Source organism: Struthio camelus, chromosome 15, assembly GCF_040807025.1.
Source record: "Struthio camelus isolate bStrCam1 chromosome 15, bStrCam1.hap1, whole genome shotgun sequence".
Taxonomy (NCBI): Eukaryota; Metazoa; Chordata; class Aves; order Struthioniformes; family Struthionidae; genus Struthio; species Struthio camelus.
In genome coordinates this window covers 17,622,291-17,638,637 of record NC_090956.1, presented here as the reverse complement: position 1 = coordinate 17,638,637, position 16,347 = coordinate 17,622,291, and the positions used below count along the sequence as shown (strand labels likewise).

General features: G+C 48.0%; 1 protein-coding gene across 7 annotated transcripts in view; it reads left to right on the top strand.

Annotated features, from left to right (window-relative positions):
- Nucleotides 1-333: 333 nt before the first annotated feature.
- Nucleotides 334-16,347, top strand: part of WDR90 (WD repeat domain 90) — a 37,583-nt gene continuing 21,569 nt past the window's right edge. For 2 of the 7 annotated variants that reach the window (XM_068907869.1, XM_068907872.1), the window contains exons 1-17: nt 1,113-1,458; nt 2,093-2,269; nt 2,827-2,965; nt 4,109-4,279; nt 5,352-5,475; nt 6,338-6,405; nt 7,276-7,385; nt 8,359-8,592; nt 9,350-9,412; nt 9,752-9,820; nt 10,468-10,578; nt 10,841-10,986; nt 11,331-11,388; nt 13,123-13,241; nt 13,471-13,632; nt 14,505-14,635; nt 15,807-15,923. In XM_068907869.1, coding sequence (XP_068763970.1) covers nt 1,138-1,458; nt 2,093-2,269; nt 2,827-2,965; nt 4,109-4,279; nt 5,352-5,475; nt 6,338-6,405; nt 7,276-7,385; nt 8,359-8,592; nt 9,350-9,412; nt 9,752-9,820; nt 10,468-10,578; nt 10,841-10,986; nt 11,331-11,388; nt 13,123-13,241; nt 13,471-13,632; nt 14,505-14,635; nt 15,807-15,923 — 2,320 coding nt within the window. In that variant the 5' untranslated portion in view covers nt 1,113-1,137. Of the gene's footprint in view, nt 414-1,111; nt 1,459-2,092; nt 2,270-2,826; nt 2,966-4,108; nt 4,280-5,351; nt 5,476-6,337; nt 6,406-7,275; nt 7,386-8,358; nt 8,593-9,349; nt 9,413-9,751; nt 9,821-10,467; nt 10,579-10,840; nt 10,987-11,330; nt 11,389-13,122; nt 13,242-13,470; nt 13,633-14,504; nt 14,636-15,806; nt 15,924-16,347 lie in introns of those variants that run through there. The other 5 variants (XM_068907871.1, XM_068907873.1, XM_068907876.1 and 2 more) reach the window with 5 other exon arrangements.

The window sequence follows — 16,347 nt, the reverse complement described above, 5'->3', positions numbered from 1 at the left end:
TTACAGCCAGAGCTGCAGCCGCCGCCCCCCGCACCGCCTCCGTTGTGTCTGTACGGGCCGGGCTACCGATTACAGCCAGAGCTGCAGCCTCCGCCCCCCGCACCGCCTCCGCTGGGTCTGTACGGGCCGGGCTACCGATTACAGCCAGAGCTGCAGCCTCCGCCCCCCGCTCTGCGCCGCCGGGTCGCCGCCCCGCGCACCCCGAGCGGGCAGCCGCGCACCACCTCCCTCGGCGCCGCCCAGACGGCGCCCCGCAAGGGACATTCGACGGCGCGGCGGGCTTCGCGTGACCCCTCCCCTCCGGCGGGGCGGGGCGGGGAGATGGGCGGGGCGGCGGGCGGCGGGCGCGGATTGGCGGCGGGCGGGCGGGACGGTTGAGCCGCGCGGGCCGGCGGCGCGCGCCATGGCGGCAGGTAGCGGCGGGGCCGGCGGCCTCGGGCAGCGGGAGCGGGGGGGGGGGGTCGCCGGGACAGGGGGGTGACAGAGGGGCGACAGAGGGGCGTCACTGGAACGGGGTGTGTCACAGGGGGAGGGGGGTGACAGAGGGGCGTCACTGGATCGGGGGGTGTCATGAGGACGGGGTAAAGGGGGGGTGTCACAGGGGGAGGGAGGTGGCAGAGGGGTGTCACTGGAGCGGGGGTGTCACGAGGACAGGGGTAAAGTGTCACTGGGGGAGGGGGGTGACAGGGGCGTCACTGGAACGGGGAGTGTCACGGGGGAGGGGGGTAACAGGGGAGTCACTGGAACGGGGGGTGTCACTAGGGGGTGGGGTGACAGAGGGGCGTCACTGGAACAGGGGGTGTTACGACAACGGGGGTAAAGGGGGGTGTCACTAGGGGAGGGGGTGACAGAGGGGTGTCACTGGAACGGGGGGTGTCATGAGGACAGGGTAAAGGGGGGGTGTCACGGGGGAGGGGGGGTAACAGGGGAGTCACTGCAACAGAGGGTGTCACTGGGAGAGGTGGGTAACAGAGAGGTGTCACCAAGACAGGGGGTAAGGGGAGGTGTTACTGGGGAAGAGGGGTAACAGGGGTGTCACTAGGGCAAGAGGTAACGAGGGGCCTCAGGACAGGGGGTAACGGGGGTGTCACCGGGGAGAAAAGCTGGGGTGAGGGGCTCCCCTGTGGAGCTGGGAGGATGACAGGGCGCCACTGGGCTGGAAGTGACTGTGGAGGTCCCCGGAGGGAAAATGGGGCGAGGTGCTCCCCCGAGGAGCTTAGGAGGGTGAGTGACACGGGGGGCAACTGGAGGAGGAGCCGCAGGGAGGGAATGGCGGGGGCTGACAGGGTCACTGGTGAGAGCCAAGCTGAGGAGCTCGCCCCTGGAGCCGGGCGTCTGCAGGGCTCCCTCGTCCCTGTCTCGGCAGTATGGCAGAACCCCTACCTGAACGTCTTCAAGCACTTTAAAGTGGAGGAATGGAAGCGGTCAACAAAGGAGGGGGATGTGACAACCTTCATGGTAACGTGTGGCTCTGCTCCGTTTACCCGGCCTGGCCCAGCTGTGTGCCCTAAAGAGAGGGAAGGCCTGGCACCCAAGGGTGCTGTGTACAGGGGAGTCCCCATCTCCCTAGAGTGGCAGTGACCAGAAGATATCTCGGACCCTCTAGCTTTGTACCACCAAAAGGGGAAGAGATGGCCTCCTCTTCTCCTGCCTTTGCTGGTTGCAGGAGAGCTTTTGAAACTGTCTCCAGGGAGCACCTGAGAGTATTCCCCCATAGGCCAAGTGGGACTGGCTTCCGTTTCCCACTTCTATACCGTGTCAGGACCAGCTGAAACACTGCTTCCCACAGCTGCTTTTCTAGCTGAGAATCTCAGCACTTACCACAGAAATATTATGCAATATAACGGAAAGGACTAAGATACCTATAAAAAAGCTGGTGCTCCTAGAATGAGTAAGATCCCTAATGTAAAGCACCGAGGTTCTCCTGCCCTGATACACTAGTGCCTAACTAGCTGATCTTGGCATACATCTTTGTGAACCGGTGCTCTGATAAGGAAATAGCTATCTGCCTCAGGTGGGCAAACAAATCTCACCTCTGTAGTCCTTTTCTCTGTTACTGTGTCTGTGCTGATGCCTGCTATTGTTTCTGAAGGACAAGACGCTGAAGGGAACGGTGTATCGGATCCGAGGCTCCATTCCTGCTAGTAACTACATTCAGCTTCCGAAGACCAGCACGCAGTCGCTGGGCCTCGTTGGGCGTTATCTCTACCTGCTGTTCAGGCCTATGCCAAACAAATACTTTGTTGTGCATCTGGATGTTGCTACAGAGGTATGTGATATAGTGTTGTCTGGTTGCTAGTGTAATTGGCGCTGTGACCTGATTAAAGGACTGAGGGCAGCAGTGGTTGTTTTTATAGAGGCTTGAAACCGCAGAACACCGACTTTAGGACGTGGGGCTGTTTTGTTACAAGGTAGATGTCCGCTAGGAGTCGTTCATGCTGAAGTTCCCCAAAGTGCTGTAGCAGCTGTAGAAGCAGAGGTAAAGGAGAAGGTCACATCCTTCCCTGAGCTCTTTCCTGCCTGATTATCTAGAGAGCTTCAGGAGTTCATCTTCAACTGTCAATATACTTCCAGTGAAAGCTGGTCTTTGTGGTCAGTGGCGATTGCCCTGGGCCTGAGATAATTTCCACGCTTGTGCCATCTCTGGACTCAGGCTTCTGTCATCTTAGGGTCTCTTTACTCAGGACTGCATTAGATGAGATATGAGACTGCTACTGAATTGCCTGGGTTGGAGCACTGCTGGCTAAAGGATGCTTTCCTCTCTGCAGCATTTTCTTGCCTAAGCCACCAGGGTGACTAAAACACCGTGTGTATCTTTGTCCTCAGGATAACCAGGTGGTGCGCATTTCTTTCTCCAACCTATTTAAGGAGTTCAAATCCACAGCCACATGGCTTCAGTTCCCCTTCATCTGTGGAGCATCCAAAGGGTCAGTTTATGAGAGCACAGCCAAGACTTCTAAGCAAGGTAAAGAGTACTGCATGTGGATATTGGTATTGCTCATGTCGCAATAGAGACTGGGCTGGAACATCACGGCTAAAAGAAATTATTAGAAAATAAACTGAGTTCAAAAAGGGAGTAGATGGATTCAAGGAGGATGAGTGCATGGCTGTTGCACAAAGTGGTGTGGATGCACTGCTCTGATCCAGAAGACCCTTAACAGCTGATTGCTGGAAGCTAGGTGCTGTGGCTAGTGGGAAGGACTGTTTATGCGTCCCCTGTTCTTAAATTCTCCCTAACTGATGGGGGATGTAATGTCAGGCCAGGTGTGAGTCTGGCCTGAGGCAGCATGGCACATTGTCTGTTCTTTTCAGACTTGTGCGTTGCAATAGTGAGCTATGAGGTGCGTTTTCAAATCTCGGATGTTCTCTTCTAATTTACTATTGACCAATCAGGCCAGACTTGGGAATCTTGAGTGTTAAATACTTTTTACTTTAGTTTTAAAGGGCTTTAGGGTTTCTTCCTTTCTACATGCTGCAGAAAGAACCTGGGGACCTCATTGATTCAGGATCCAAGGGAAAAAGGTGAAGTGCATTAAGAGAATAATATTTCCTACAGTTGCTTCAGCCAGGCTAAAACTGACTAGTGCAGTCAGTTCTGTAGTTCAGCATACTATATCAGTCGATTGCCAGTTGACTGCAGGAAGAGATCCCATCACAGCACAATGCGGCACATTCTGTTGTGTTTGTGTTCTGGCGTAAGCATGCAAGCCTGAAGTGCCAGCTGCCACTAAGTTAGTGACTGCAGTGTAGCAGCCATTACTGTTGTAAAAAGACAGTTCACCTGGACCACTGAGTTGGGTGTATTTCTGACAGATGTTAAATTGTGCATTCTGAGGCCTCCATTTGAGGGGCGGAAGATCACAGGTTTATACATGAAAGTAAGCATACAGTCACAAATCAGCCTATGTACGCTAGTGTTGGTAGAAACGTACCTTGAAGCAGAATAGTGACTTGGATGTGCGTGTTAGGAGACACCACTGGCTGCATGCATGCCATTAATCTTATGTCTCCCTTTCTGCAAGGATCGTGGCCCAAGGTTTGTAGTGGCCTCTGACATGTTCCCTTACTGCTTGATGATGGTTTTGCAACATGCCATTTTGATCTCCAGATCTAGTGGGAGCGGCCCCTGCCAACGTGCGCTGGACCTGTCTGATGCTTGATCTCCACTACATCCTGTCCATGTATCTCAACCGACGTTACAGCCATCTGAAGAGCGTCAAGCTCTGCTCCAACCTACTTGTGAAAAATCTCTGCACAAGTGACTTGCTGTTTGACCCAGGTAAGGAACTGAGAGCTTGGGGTGGTACGCAATTTCCCATGTGATATAAATCAAGTCTGGATGTAACCTATAGGTTCTTGCATTTACAGACATGATTCCAGTAGGACTTTTAGCCTTTACACTTTTAAGTTCTTAGTCCATAAGCACGGGAATATGTCTGTATCAAAAGCTAGACTGTTTTTTCTGTAGCAATGATAGGAAGCAGAAAGATCAAAAAACTAGGTGCAGTATTAAAAGGTTCTACCTACAGTGGTGAATAACATCACCCCACCTCTCTGAGAGGAAAGTGCTGTTTCTTGTGGAAAAGTGAATAATTGGAGAAAAGTTAAATATCCTACCAGCATTAGATTGTTGCCAGAAAATAAAAAGGTGTAACCAAGCTTCACTTTTTTTAGGCCTGTACTTTTGTGTGCCAGAAGAGGCTGTTTTTTGGGGGGTTTTTTTGTTACTGAAATCCAGAAATCTTCCAACATACTTTTTTTTTTTTTTAATCCACCTGCTCAGTGCAGCAGAGATCCTTCAGTCAAAGCCTTTGTTTCTGACTTTTTTTTTTCATTCTCTGGAAATCTGCCCAAACTGGTTGGCCCCCTTGAAAGCATCAATGAGAAAGAATTTATACATGCTGTGTACCGTGAAAGAAGTCCCCCAAACTTTGAAGGATTAAAATAAATAAGGATAGAGTAAAGATAAAATCTTGAAAACTCACCATTTTCATGAAGTTGCAAATGCATGAAGGGAGGAAGGTAAGAAAATCAAAACAGACTCCTAACAGATCATGTGAAACTATAGAAAATATTAGCAAACTAAGTGAACCAAGCTAGGTGTATAACGTGATACCAAAGCTTTAAGCAATTCTTTGGAAGTTGAGTTTCAAGAATATTCCTGTGCAAAGGTACATTTATTTCGTACAGGCATCAGGATACTTCAGTTGTAGTCTTTGTTTTTCAGATGTTTTCAAAGAGGGAAATTGCTGTTTGTTTCTGTGCCCCACTAGAAACACATGATTTCAGCCAGTTCCACAGGCTCCTTCAGACCTTGGAGGACATAGTTTTTCTGTCTTGTGTGTTACCAGGTGTGACTTTCTCTGAAGCCCGACAAGCTAACCTGGCCTGCCATGGTATCTCTCCCATGCCACGAGAAATGGCATTCCCTGTGCCAAAGGGAGAGAAGTGGCATGACCGCTACGACTATATCAGGTATACTTGCTAAATGCTACTTTTGACATCCCTAGAACTTTTAGATCTCTCTGTTCCTTTGGGCAGGTCAACATGTGGCGTAGGAAGGCAGCAGAGTTGAAGACAGTTAAGGAGCGCCAACTTTATGGCGCTCCTTTGTGACAAATCGGGACCTTCCGTTCACCTCAACTCTAGTGCTAAAATGTTGTGAGCACATCTATCCCGGTCTGTGCTTAACTGATTGATATTTTGGGGCAGGCAAAAGGCCTTAGGAGTTTTCAGTCACAGAGCACTTCCTGAGCCCCAGGTCTGTAAGGTGATACAGTTAATACCAGTCCTGTCTCTCAACAGAAGGGTGTTGGAGATGGGCCTTCTTGGAGATGGGATTGCTTCGGTGGCTAACTTAGCTAAATGCAAGTCTTTTTTCTTGGTGGCTATACCTAGGGAGCACTTCAACTTCTTGCTGGTTCTCTATGCCTTACAGTTGCTGCTGAGCTGTCATCAGCCTTAATGCCTCATCAGGCAGGCAGACGTAAGCATACCTTCCTCAGCAGAAGCGCGGTTTTAGTACTCTGATTCCATCTGTGCTGAGGTTTTTGCCAGATAACTGTGTTGGCCATAAATTGCAGCTCATCACAGTCAGCAGTGCAGTAGCAGTGCTTAAAGCATGCAGTGCAAACCTAACCCCTGAAAACTAATGCTGTAGATCAGATGAAGGAGACGCTTCTGGGGAGGAGGGAGCCAAGGCGGGAATTTTATAGGAGTCAGCCAGCTAAATCTGCTTCTGTGAAGAGGCTTTTGTGCTAGACAGTTATCAAATAGGATTATTGGGTTCCTGTGCAGAGTCCTAATTAAAAGGTGCCTTTTCTGTGATTTTGTTCAGGTTTCCGTCCGATGGGTCCAAGCTGCCATATGACTCGATCCAAAAGAGCTGTTCCAGTCCTGCAGCAGGTAGGACGGCTGAGGTCAGTGAGCTGAGGCTGTGCCAGCCCCTTGGTGTATGCCTGAGCAGTGTGTCACCTGCCTCCTAGGCTCTGTCTGAGGTATTGTCTAACTCCTGTGTGTTGTCCAGAGCCCTTCTCGTTACCCATTTAACATACAACTCTGGAAGAGCTTCTCCCAGAGGTTTAGAAACACTTGAGAGAGGCCCTACATTTTGCAGAAGATAAATCTTCTCACCAGGAGCTGGTTAAAGTACCTTTATTTGCTGCTTAGAAGTGCTGGGAAGTTTTAAAAGGTGGCTGGAGCAGAGGCTTTTCTTGGCTAGTGAATTCTGACGAGTATTTTAAGGAAGCTGCATTGTGGATTCCTCTTATACAGTCGTTACTGAGCAGGCAGCCCGCAGTGAGTCTCCTGGGTTTGGAATCCATCCCCACCTCCCTCCCGACCTAGGGCAGCAAATCTGCAGGCTATTTTTTCTGTTTCAGAACTGTTGTAACATGTAGTTTTAGTGCCTAATCAGGGGACTTGGATGGATTTTTCGTTGCAGTTCACTCCCACACCTTTCTGAATTCCAAAAGCAGCTGCCTGCTTCCTGATGTAGACCACTCTGGAGCTTTTCCAGGTGCTCTTTACCTGCAGATAAAAGAAACAAAACCAAAAACCCCATGGAGAGTATTGCTCCCAGCAGGCATACTAAGTGTAGAAATGGGTCTGTGATTTTCTGTTTTAGAATGGCCTATGTTCCTTATTTGTTCCTCGATCTTTTTTAAAGGAGGACTAAGAAGTTGAATGAAGCAGCTGTTATTGACTCCATGCAAGAGCAGGTAGTTAATATGTCAAGAGAGTTACAGAATGCAACCCTCTCCTCTTGTGATCCAGGTGGCCAAGTTTTAGAAGACCCAGTCCACCAGCTGCCTCAGCCAGTAACACTCACCAAAGCAGTCCGTGACCGACTGTCCCTCATCCAGCAGATAACCAGTCCCAAAGCTGTAAGTATGCCTTGGAGAGAGAGTGCAGCTTCTTCCTTTCTGCCTCATGGAGTTTTTCACACCTGTCTTGCCTTTTAGTTTCTTTATTTCGGATGTACAAGCTGCTTTTTGTCATTCACAGCCTGGTCTGGGCATGGTCTGTTGACTACCAGCCCCACAGTTAATGACTTTGTGGTTCAGTCTGGCATTGCACAGAAAAAAGTCTGGATACATGCCAAATACTTTGTAATCTCTGGTCTTCTATCCTCCCCATCACAGCTGAGGCAGCAAATAGTTTTTCTTCAAATTATTGATACAAATTAAGGACTAGAGACTAGGGAGCTTGACCAAGTGCCCTTAGGGTCTCTCTAGCATAGCAGGGCACAACATGCAGATTACTGGGACTGCAGGCAGCTGTCCCTAACCACTGAATTCTCCTTCCCTGTTGCTGGTGACACAGCTGCCAGTTTTTGGACCCTTTCTTACCAGAAAGGTAGTAAAGGTGTAGGAGAGTGATAGGCTTTTGGAGAGAGGGACTGGCGAAAGCTGTGTTCCTTTATGCTGTGGAGGGGGAGAAAACAATGAATGCAGCCATTTGCTGTTCTGAATCAGGATAAGCCAAGTTAGCTGGCCAGTGGCTTTCAGCTTCCTCTCTGCTCAGTGGAGAGGCTGTGAAGAGCTGGATCTTCCCTAAGATTCTGGTTTGTTGTCCGGAGGAGTGGAACTGGTCATGAACAATACTGGGAACACAGGGAGACTGGCTGGTTAACATACCTGGCCAAGTTAGGTACCTACCGTTAGATGACAGGAATGCTCACCCTCCGGATGACTCTCTCCTTTTGATCCCCGCATTTCTCATTTACATGAATGTTTGGAGTTTTTATTAAGAGTCGCTCAGGAATGATGCTGGTTTCTCCCTATCTCTCCCTTTTCAGTGGGTGTCAGAAGATGGGAGGGAAGTCTGGTCTGTGTCTGAGGCTTTGTTCTTTCTCAGATGCTGCGTCGGTGTCCTCTAATTACAAAAAGCATTCCTGAGGTTCACCTAACAGCCCCAGGGCCTTTGGAAGTCATGCATGCTGGGGAGCAGGAGGTAAACAAGAAAGGGAGACTACAAGGTGCTGGCGACTCTGCTGGGCAGTCACCAGCAGTCACTGATGGTGGTATTCATGTGTATGCTCACAAGACGAGTGAACGAACCGTCCGTGCTGTCAACACTAGCTTGGAGGAGGTAGGTGAAACATTGAGGAATCACAGCAGCCTGGTCTTACACTTTATACTTGACAAAGCTCTGCATTCTGTCTATTTGGTAGTGATTCTTTTTAATGCTTCCTCCTCATTTGATCTTCTTGTGACTTTAATCATAGGATGCTTTTGTCAAGAGGAGAGTGGGCCTTGCCCTGAGCTCTCTGGACTTGGGGCACAAGCTCTTTTGACTGTGTAGGTCTCCTTCCCAAGCCAGATCCTCAGTCAGTATATGTCCCTAGTGCAGTAGGGCCAGTTTTTCCCAGCCACAGATCCTTCCTATTCCTTTTGCTGTGTCTCGTGGGACTGAGTGGAATACACTAGTCCCCATTTGGCACCCTTATCACACCTGTATATGTGCATGCCTCATAACACTCTGGGAATGCTGAGACATGGAAGCGTGTCAGTCCTACTTGCTGGGACAGATTTAGGGCGTAGGGAGCATAAGGCTGGCATCCAGAGAGGTGAAGGCTTGCTTGGGTAAGGTAGTTTTGGGACATTTATGGCTGATGCTTGTGAGCCCAGCAGAAACAGCAGAGAGAACCCAAGCTTCGGGCTGGGATTTCAGTTAATGTCAGTCCGGTCCTGTTGCTGGAATTACTTTTTCTGACTGTCAGTTCTTCTTTCCACTAGTACCTTGTATGTCTTGAAAGAGGGACCATGTATTTTGTACATGCGCTGTGAATATATTTTGTGAATGCGCTGACATAAAACTAGTAATGTATGCTTACTGATTTTTCCAGAGCGTATACACAAAGGTCACTGGACCAGAGGTGCTGTCTAGCAGGAGAGCCTCTCACTGCAGGGTAAGATAACAGATCTTCCCACAGCATCAGCCCGCTCTCTAGGAATTTTCAGGGCATTAGGAAGATCTATTTGTAACGCCCTTAGCCTAAGCAGGAGAACTTCTTAAAATAGGATGTCAGAAGATCCCAGCTCCTGCTTTCTTCCAAGTCTGACTTCTGAAAGGTCAACTACCTTAAAACTATCCCCTTAATGGGAGACAATTCAAAGCAGTCTCTGTGCTTCCCAGAGAAAGTAGAAAAGGGGACAGGGTGACCCAGCAGTCCAGAGGAATGTGGAGGAGCGGTTAGTGAGTTGGCCTTAGTCCTGCGGTAAGTGTGACAATGCTGTCTTTTTTTCAGAGGCTCTTACCAGATCCAATCCTGAAGCTGAGGATGATTATTGGCTTTGGAGGTTGCAGCACCAAATGGGTCAGTAACTAAAACAGTTTGGGGAGTTTATCTGTAATCACATGACTAGCGTATTGATTTTTCATAGGCATAAAAGGCAGTTAAGTGCCAAACTTCTTTTGCTGTTTGATGGGAAAAGTGCCTCATAACAGATGGGCATGAGCTTATGTTTGTATATGGGTCTTCCACTATTCCAGTGGCCCTTTTAGATATCATGTCTTCTGCATTTTAACACAGCTTGTGCTTCTAGAACCCGCTTTGCTGGAGTCTAGAAAAGGGCTGTGGTTCAGGTTGTTTCCATGTGGGACTTTGCCTTCCAGGATCCCAACTTATGGTCTGTTTTAGAGTTAGAATAAAGAAAGAGTCTTTTTGGTTCATCCAGTCCAAGGCCCTGGCAATAACATTATTTTCCGTGTATCTGCCATGCATGTACTAGATGTGATTTGGATGGTAAATCCGCTGAATTAACTCGAATGTCAGCTGGGCTCTTCATTTTCCGTTGCTAGTTAGAAGCACACTTGTATGCGGGAGCAGTCCTCTCACCTGCACGTTTGCAGCAGATCTCCAAGTCTGCTGCATGTCTAAGAAAGCTCTGCAGATGCAGTCTAGGAACTTGGTCACCTCTGTGGGATCTCTTCCTCCCTCTCATTCTCACGGTTGTCCTGCAGGCGCTGTGGACTCAGAACAACTCTGCCGTGGTCTACCCCTGCCATGCTGTTATAGTGACCATGCAGATTGAGACCGGAGAACAGAGGTTCTTTGTTGGACATACAGATAAGGTAAATACAACTGTCCTTACGAAAGCATACCACGGTGTTGTACTTGCCGATACGTGAGAAGCGAATACCTCTCTGCTGCCCCTGTCCAAAGTGCTATGGTAAAGCATCAACTCTGACCCTGGGGAGGCTGTGACAAGTCCAGCCTGGGCTCTCTCATCCAGAACGGGTGTCAGGAAGAATGTTGGCTCGGTGGCAGTAGCACTTAACCACCTGTCCCAGTTTTTCCAAATGTCCGACAGCTCTAACCTGATACTTCCCACAGGTGTCAGCACTGGCATTCAATGGAAACAGCACCTTGCTGGCTTCTGCACAGACTGGCCCCTTGAGCGTGGTGCGCCTCTGGGAATTCCCAAAGGGGAACTGCCTGTCAGTGTTTAAAACCCACGTCCGGTCACTCATGTCCCTGAGGTAGGTTTCAGCCCTGGGGCAGTGTGTGAGGGAGGAGGAGAAGAGTGCAGGGATGCATTCAGGTGGGCTAAGTGTTGCAGCATGGCAGCTTCTCTGTGCTATGAATGCATGATAAAACAGGGCTGATTTATAGCTCTCCTTTAGCTGCGTTGTGTTTATCGCGGAGACCTGCTGGCAGTTATCCCAGAACAGCTGGTATGCTGCCAGCTCACTCCCTAACTTACTCCTCAGGACTGACTGTCTCCCCATATCCTCAGCTTGTCTCGTTTTATTCCCCACTCAGAAGATAGGCTTAGGCTTGGGCTGTAAGGTACTGCATTTCACTGAGTGTCCTGTTCTTGCAGCTTTTCCTACAGTGGAGCAGTTCTTTGTGGCATTGGAAAGGATGGACATGGCAAAACGGTGAGAGCTAAAACTTCTGACTTTCTGGAGTTTTTCCTACCATGCAGAACAAGTGTCACGAGATACCTCTTCTCTTAGATTACACAGTTACTCTGCAGACAAACCAGGGCTCTGGGTATGGGCTCTCCAAGACACAGTGACTTTGAAACGTTCTTAGGAAAGACTTCTCACTGTAGATAAAGAGAGATCTCGTTCTCATTAGTTGGTTAGAAAATACTTTCCTTCTGTCTGATATCTGTGTGTGTTTGAATGCACATTCCTCAGCTGGAAGCAAATAAATGATTTCTGAAGTAACTTGTGTGGAGACCCGCTCAGGTTGAGCTTTGGGCCTATTTCTATCTTCTGGTTTATAGTCCCAGCTAATAGCCCAGCTGGGACTACCAAGGCAGTTGTGCGATTCTCCTTATATCCTGTGGGGATCACTGTAGACTAACATACATCTTTCCCTGGCATCTCTGTAGCAATTCTGGCCCACCAGCTTGAGGGTGAAACATGTTTGTGTGGCATTTCAAGCTGGAAGGTTTGCTAACACGTAGTGGAAGAATGGAAATTGAAAAGAGAGATTCAGGGCTGGAGCCCCAAATCCTTTTGTATAGCATCTAGGGCAAGCGAGGCAGATGTGCAGTTAAATCTTTCAGTTCTGAGCGTTGCAGGCATTGTGTGTTGAAAGGAATGCTGGGCACTCAAACTACCACCCATCGATGTAGCTAGGGGATGATGCAGATCCTGCGTGTAGTAGTCAAAAATGAAATTGTTTTGTGTGACTCAAGGTTTTATTTTATCGGTGAACTGTTTTCATCTAGTAATCCCTTACCGAGAACTAATAGTATGTTAGCTGTGCTATTGCTAACTGTGTACTACCTGCAGGAAAAAACAAGCAGTCACAGAATTGCTCCAGCTTTTTTGCAGCACCAAGCAAAAAAGGACAGGGGTCCTTTTCAGGACAGGGGTCTGAAGAACTGAAACTCTGGGGAGAAAAAAATCAACAAGTTGAAAGGAGCCCTTGGGCTAGGAAAAAGCATGTGGCAGTGGGAGGTGCTGTGGGAATGATCGGGAGCATTTCTCCTAAGGTGGCACCTGTCAGCCCAGACCTGCTGAGGCTGAGCTAAGTCCATTTTTAACACTGTCCTAAAAGGAAGAGTGCTGAATCACTTGCATTTCTTTAATGTTCTTCCTGTTTCCTTTGGCGATGACCTCTCTGAGTCCTTTTCAGTCTCCCTAGTCAAAAGCCTGCACAGACCACCCCATGAGGTGGAGTGAGGCCCTATGCACATCCATGCATCAGAGGGAAGTGCTTCAAGAACCAGTGCACCAAAGGAGAGGAGTATGGCTGGACGCATTTTACCTCCAGCTTTTGCGGAACATCTTAGCCCTCATACAGCTCTTATAACTGAACAGGCACAGCTTCCACTCTTCTGTGTGCAGCTACTGCATTTTCTTTCCAAATGTGAGCCCCGTTGCCAGGCAGCTCTGGGATTTAGAACGTATAATTATTGATGACAGACAAATATATTGCAGTAAAGGTTTGCCAAACTGTTTGGACTGTCCTGAACCCTCCATGTGAGAGGTTTTTTTCCCCTTATTCACAGGGGAAAAATCCTTATTCCCCCTGTGTGCACAGCCCCAGAGCACAGTCTCCCATATGTGCAGCTGTTCACCTGCTCTGCTGAAAAACTCTTACTGGCAAGGTTTCCACATTTCAGCAGCTCTACCATTACTGTCATCTTTCTTCAGATGGTCGTGGTGTGGAACACTGCTCAGGTGACCCGCGGTGGAGAGGTAGTTGTGCTGGCCAAAGCACACACGGATGTGGACATCCAGACTTTGAAGATTGCTTTCTTTGATGATACCAGGTAACATGCAAAGCAAACCTAAATTAACAGCTCAGGATCTGGCACTGCTGTGGGGAGGCTCATGGCACTGCTGCAGTTCAGGCTTGCAGGCATGGGGCACTGTTGTTAGTGTTCCTGTTTTGTGTTCTCACTATCAACATACCTCAGTCTGCTGCCCTTAGGGTATTAGCCTTTTGCCAGGGGCTGAACAAATCCTTCCCAGTTCCTCACACAGTCTCTTGTGTAACAGGATGGTGTCATGTGGCAGGGACAATGTGAGGCTGTGGCGAGTGCGGAGCGGAGTGCTGCGCTCGTGTCCTGTGAATCTGGGCGAGTACCATTCCCTGGAGTTCACCGATCTGGCCTTTGAGGAGGGACACTCGGCAGAGCGGGAGCCGGAGGACCGCACACTGTAAGGGGCTGCTGGGGGCCTACCTTTGCTTTGTCCTTTTGGGGAAGCCTGCCAGGATGGAGCTCTGCAGCTTTCTACTGATGAGTGGAGGAGGCCCCATGCAGTCATGGCCTCAACATCCTTCTTCGCCTCCTTTGTGGGAGGACAGTATTTTGTTTGGATTTTCTCTGCAGAACACAAGTGCCTCATGGAGCTGGGAAAGCCTCTACCCTCCCTCAGAATGCTTCACTTCCTGAAAGAAATCCAGATACTTTGCAGAATAGCACAAGAAATGGTTCTTTCCTCTTTTGTGTCCTACTGATGTTTTGACAGTCAGGTATTTAGTGAATCTCTCCCCCTGCCTGAAGCTTGTGTTGGCAGTGGGAGGAATACGGTATAACACGTCCTTTTGGATATAGACAAATGCACACTTTTTTGTGTTATTTTAATCATCAAACCAAGGCTATTGTTGCTATCACACATTGTTCCAAAAAGGCAGAACTGTCAGCTCAAATGACCTCTGCCTTTCTCCACGGGCTGTGTCATATGGCAGAGAGAATTTTCTTTTTGAAGTGCACACTGTACTTTTAGCTTTTTCTCAGATTAGTGTTTCAAAGAGACAGGAAAAAAACCAGGAGCTCTAACTTGCACCCTTGGCTGTAGATTCCTAGGACAGCTCATGGAAAGCCATGCTTGGACCCCTGATTAACCTTTTATGTTTCTGTGAATTGGAATTGCTTTTCCTCAGGCAAACGGAGTTTACCACGTTATGCTGTGCCTCTTGACTAAAGCATGCTGAAACACACTGTAAACCCTGGGTTTTTACAAAATGATGTCCGTACAGTACCTCTTGTCCTTCAGATGCTGGAGTAGGGGGTCTTTGTCCTTTCCAGCTTTGTCTGCAGCAAGAGCGGTCACATCTTGGAAATGGACTACAAGAACGTCTGTATCAGGAGTGCCCGGCGGCTCCTGCCCTCCCAGCCCCAGCATTGTCATGAGCAAGAAAAACAAGCCTGCAGTGCAGGTAGGGATGTGAGAAGTGTCTCCTGGCATGAAGAAGTGGGCTAGCATGGGATCAGTTCAAAAATGACCAGGATCAGAAATGAACAAATTTCTGGAAAACAAACCAGCTATTTAGCTACTGCTAAAGATTATTTTGGCTTGATTAGATCATTGCTAGCTAACTATTTTCCTCTTAAGTACTGCAATAATCTTAGTACAGCAAAGTATCATTTTAAGGCAGAATATTGGCTTTTTAAATGCTGATTGCTCTTTCAGAGAAACACTGCTTTTAGAAACATGAAACAAGGCCTTAATTTGCTGACGGGAATCTTTATGTAGAGATGTAAAAAGAGCTAAGCAGATCAATGAATAGATAGATCTTGGGGATTTTTTCATTATTCAGCCTGTATGAAGTGTTTGGGCATTCTTTGATGCTGTGTACTAAGTAGTACAACTTTCAGGTCTTCCATTGATTTTAACAGCAGGAAGAATTCACTTTCAAGTGTGACTGCTCTGGTATCTTAAAACTTAGTGCATGTTTTGCTTTTGCAAATTGAACTAATTAATCTAGAACATGCCGCTTTGAGAGGTGTGTAATTCCAGTTCCCTGTTCATGGGTGATAAAATGACTAATAGAAGATTAAACATGGTCCCTGGGTTTCTCAGTGGCAGCACTGCTTGCTCTCTCCAGTGCTTTGACCAAAAACAAAAAATCAGTTGCTTTCCCAGTTTCTGTAGACATACAGTTACCCACATTTATTCCTCTCTCTCACTTCTCGCTATGCTGCAGAGAAGATTTGAAACGTGAAACAGTTTTGTATCCCAAACAGTTACCGTAAGAAATTCCTTGCCACAAGATCTTGTTCAAGCTAAAAGTGTGGCACAATTTAAAAAGTGGTAAGAAATGCAGTGCCTGGCAAGAGTAAGTAGAGTTGCACTGATGGTAAACAGATGTGCTGGAAGAGGGACAGGGGAGCAAATAGATTTTGAACTTTTGGAAGGGGTAGGTAAGATTTTTCCATAGAGGTAACATATATTGTCATTTACAGTGGGATTTCTTGCATCTTTTTCTAAGATGTTCAGCTGCTGGTGCAGGTGAACCACTGACCTCTGCTCTTAGATGGGGGAGTCCTTAGTTTGAGTTCTCTTGTTTCTACCGGTGAACTAGGTAGCTTTATCTTCTGGGTTTTCAGGCCCTGGCATTGCTATAAACAGTATTAGCGTCTCATCAACCTTCTGTGCCACGGGTTCAGAAGATGGTTATCTGCGGCTGTGGCCATTGGACTTCTCTGCTGTCATCTTAGAGGCAGGTGAGTAGATATGTAACTTGTACTTTTGAAGTCTGTATCTGTATTAGCCTGTTCCTATGAAGCAAAGACTCCACTGCGGTGTCTTCTGAAGCCATTCTCATTTCTGAGAGCGTTTTTATGCCTGCTGTAGTCTAGTCTTGGGATGACTCTCTTAGAAGTTGTCGCTTCAAGGACAATTAATTCATGTTCATTCTTGTGAGTTTGAGGAGAAAGAGGAGAACTCCTGGGTAAGAACCGGCAGTCCAACTTGATTTCTATGCTCTTGTACCCAGGACTCCTCTATCCAGTGAAAAATTAGAGAAGTCAAGCATTTCTTCCCTCTCTGAAATAAAACCACATAGCAGCAGAGCCCAGGAACTTCTAGAAAGAGCACAGATTAACTTGCACCTGCAAGCATTTAATCTTGAGGTTATGTAGGACGTTC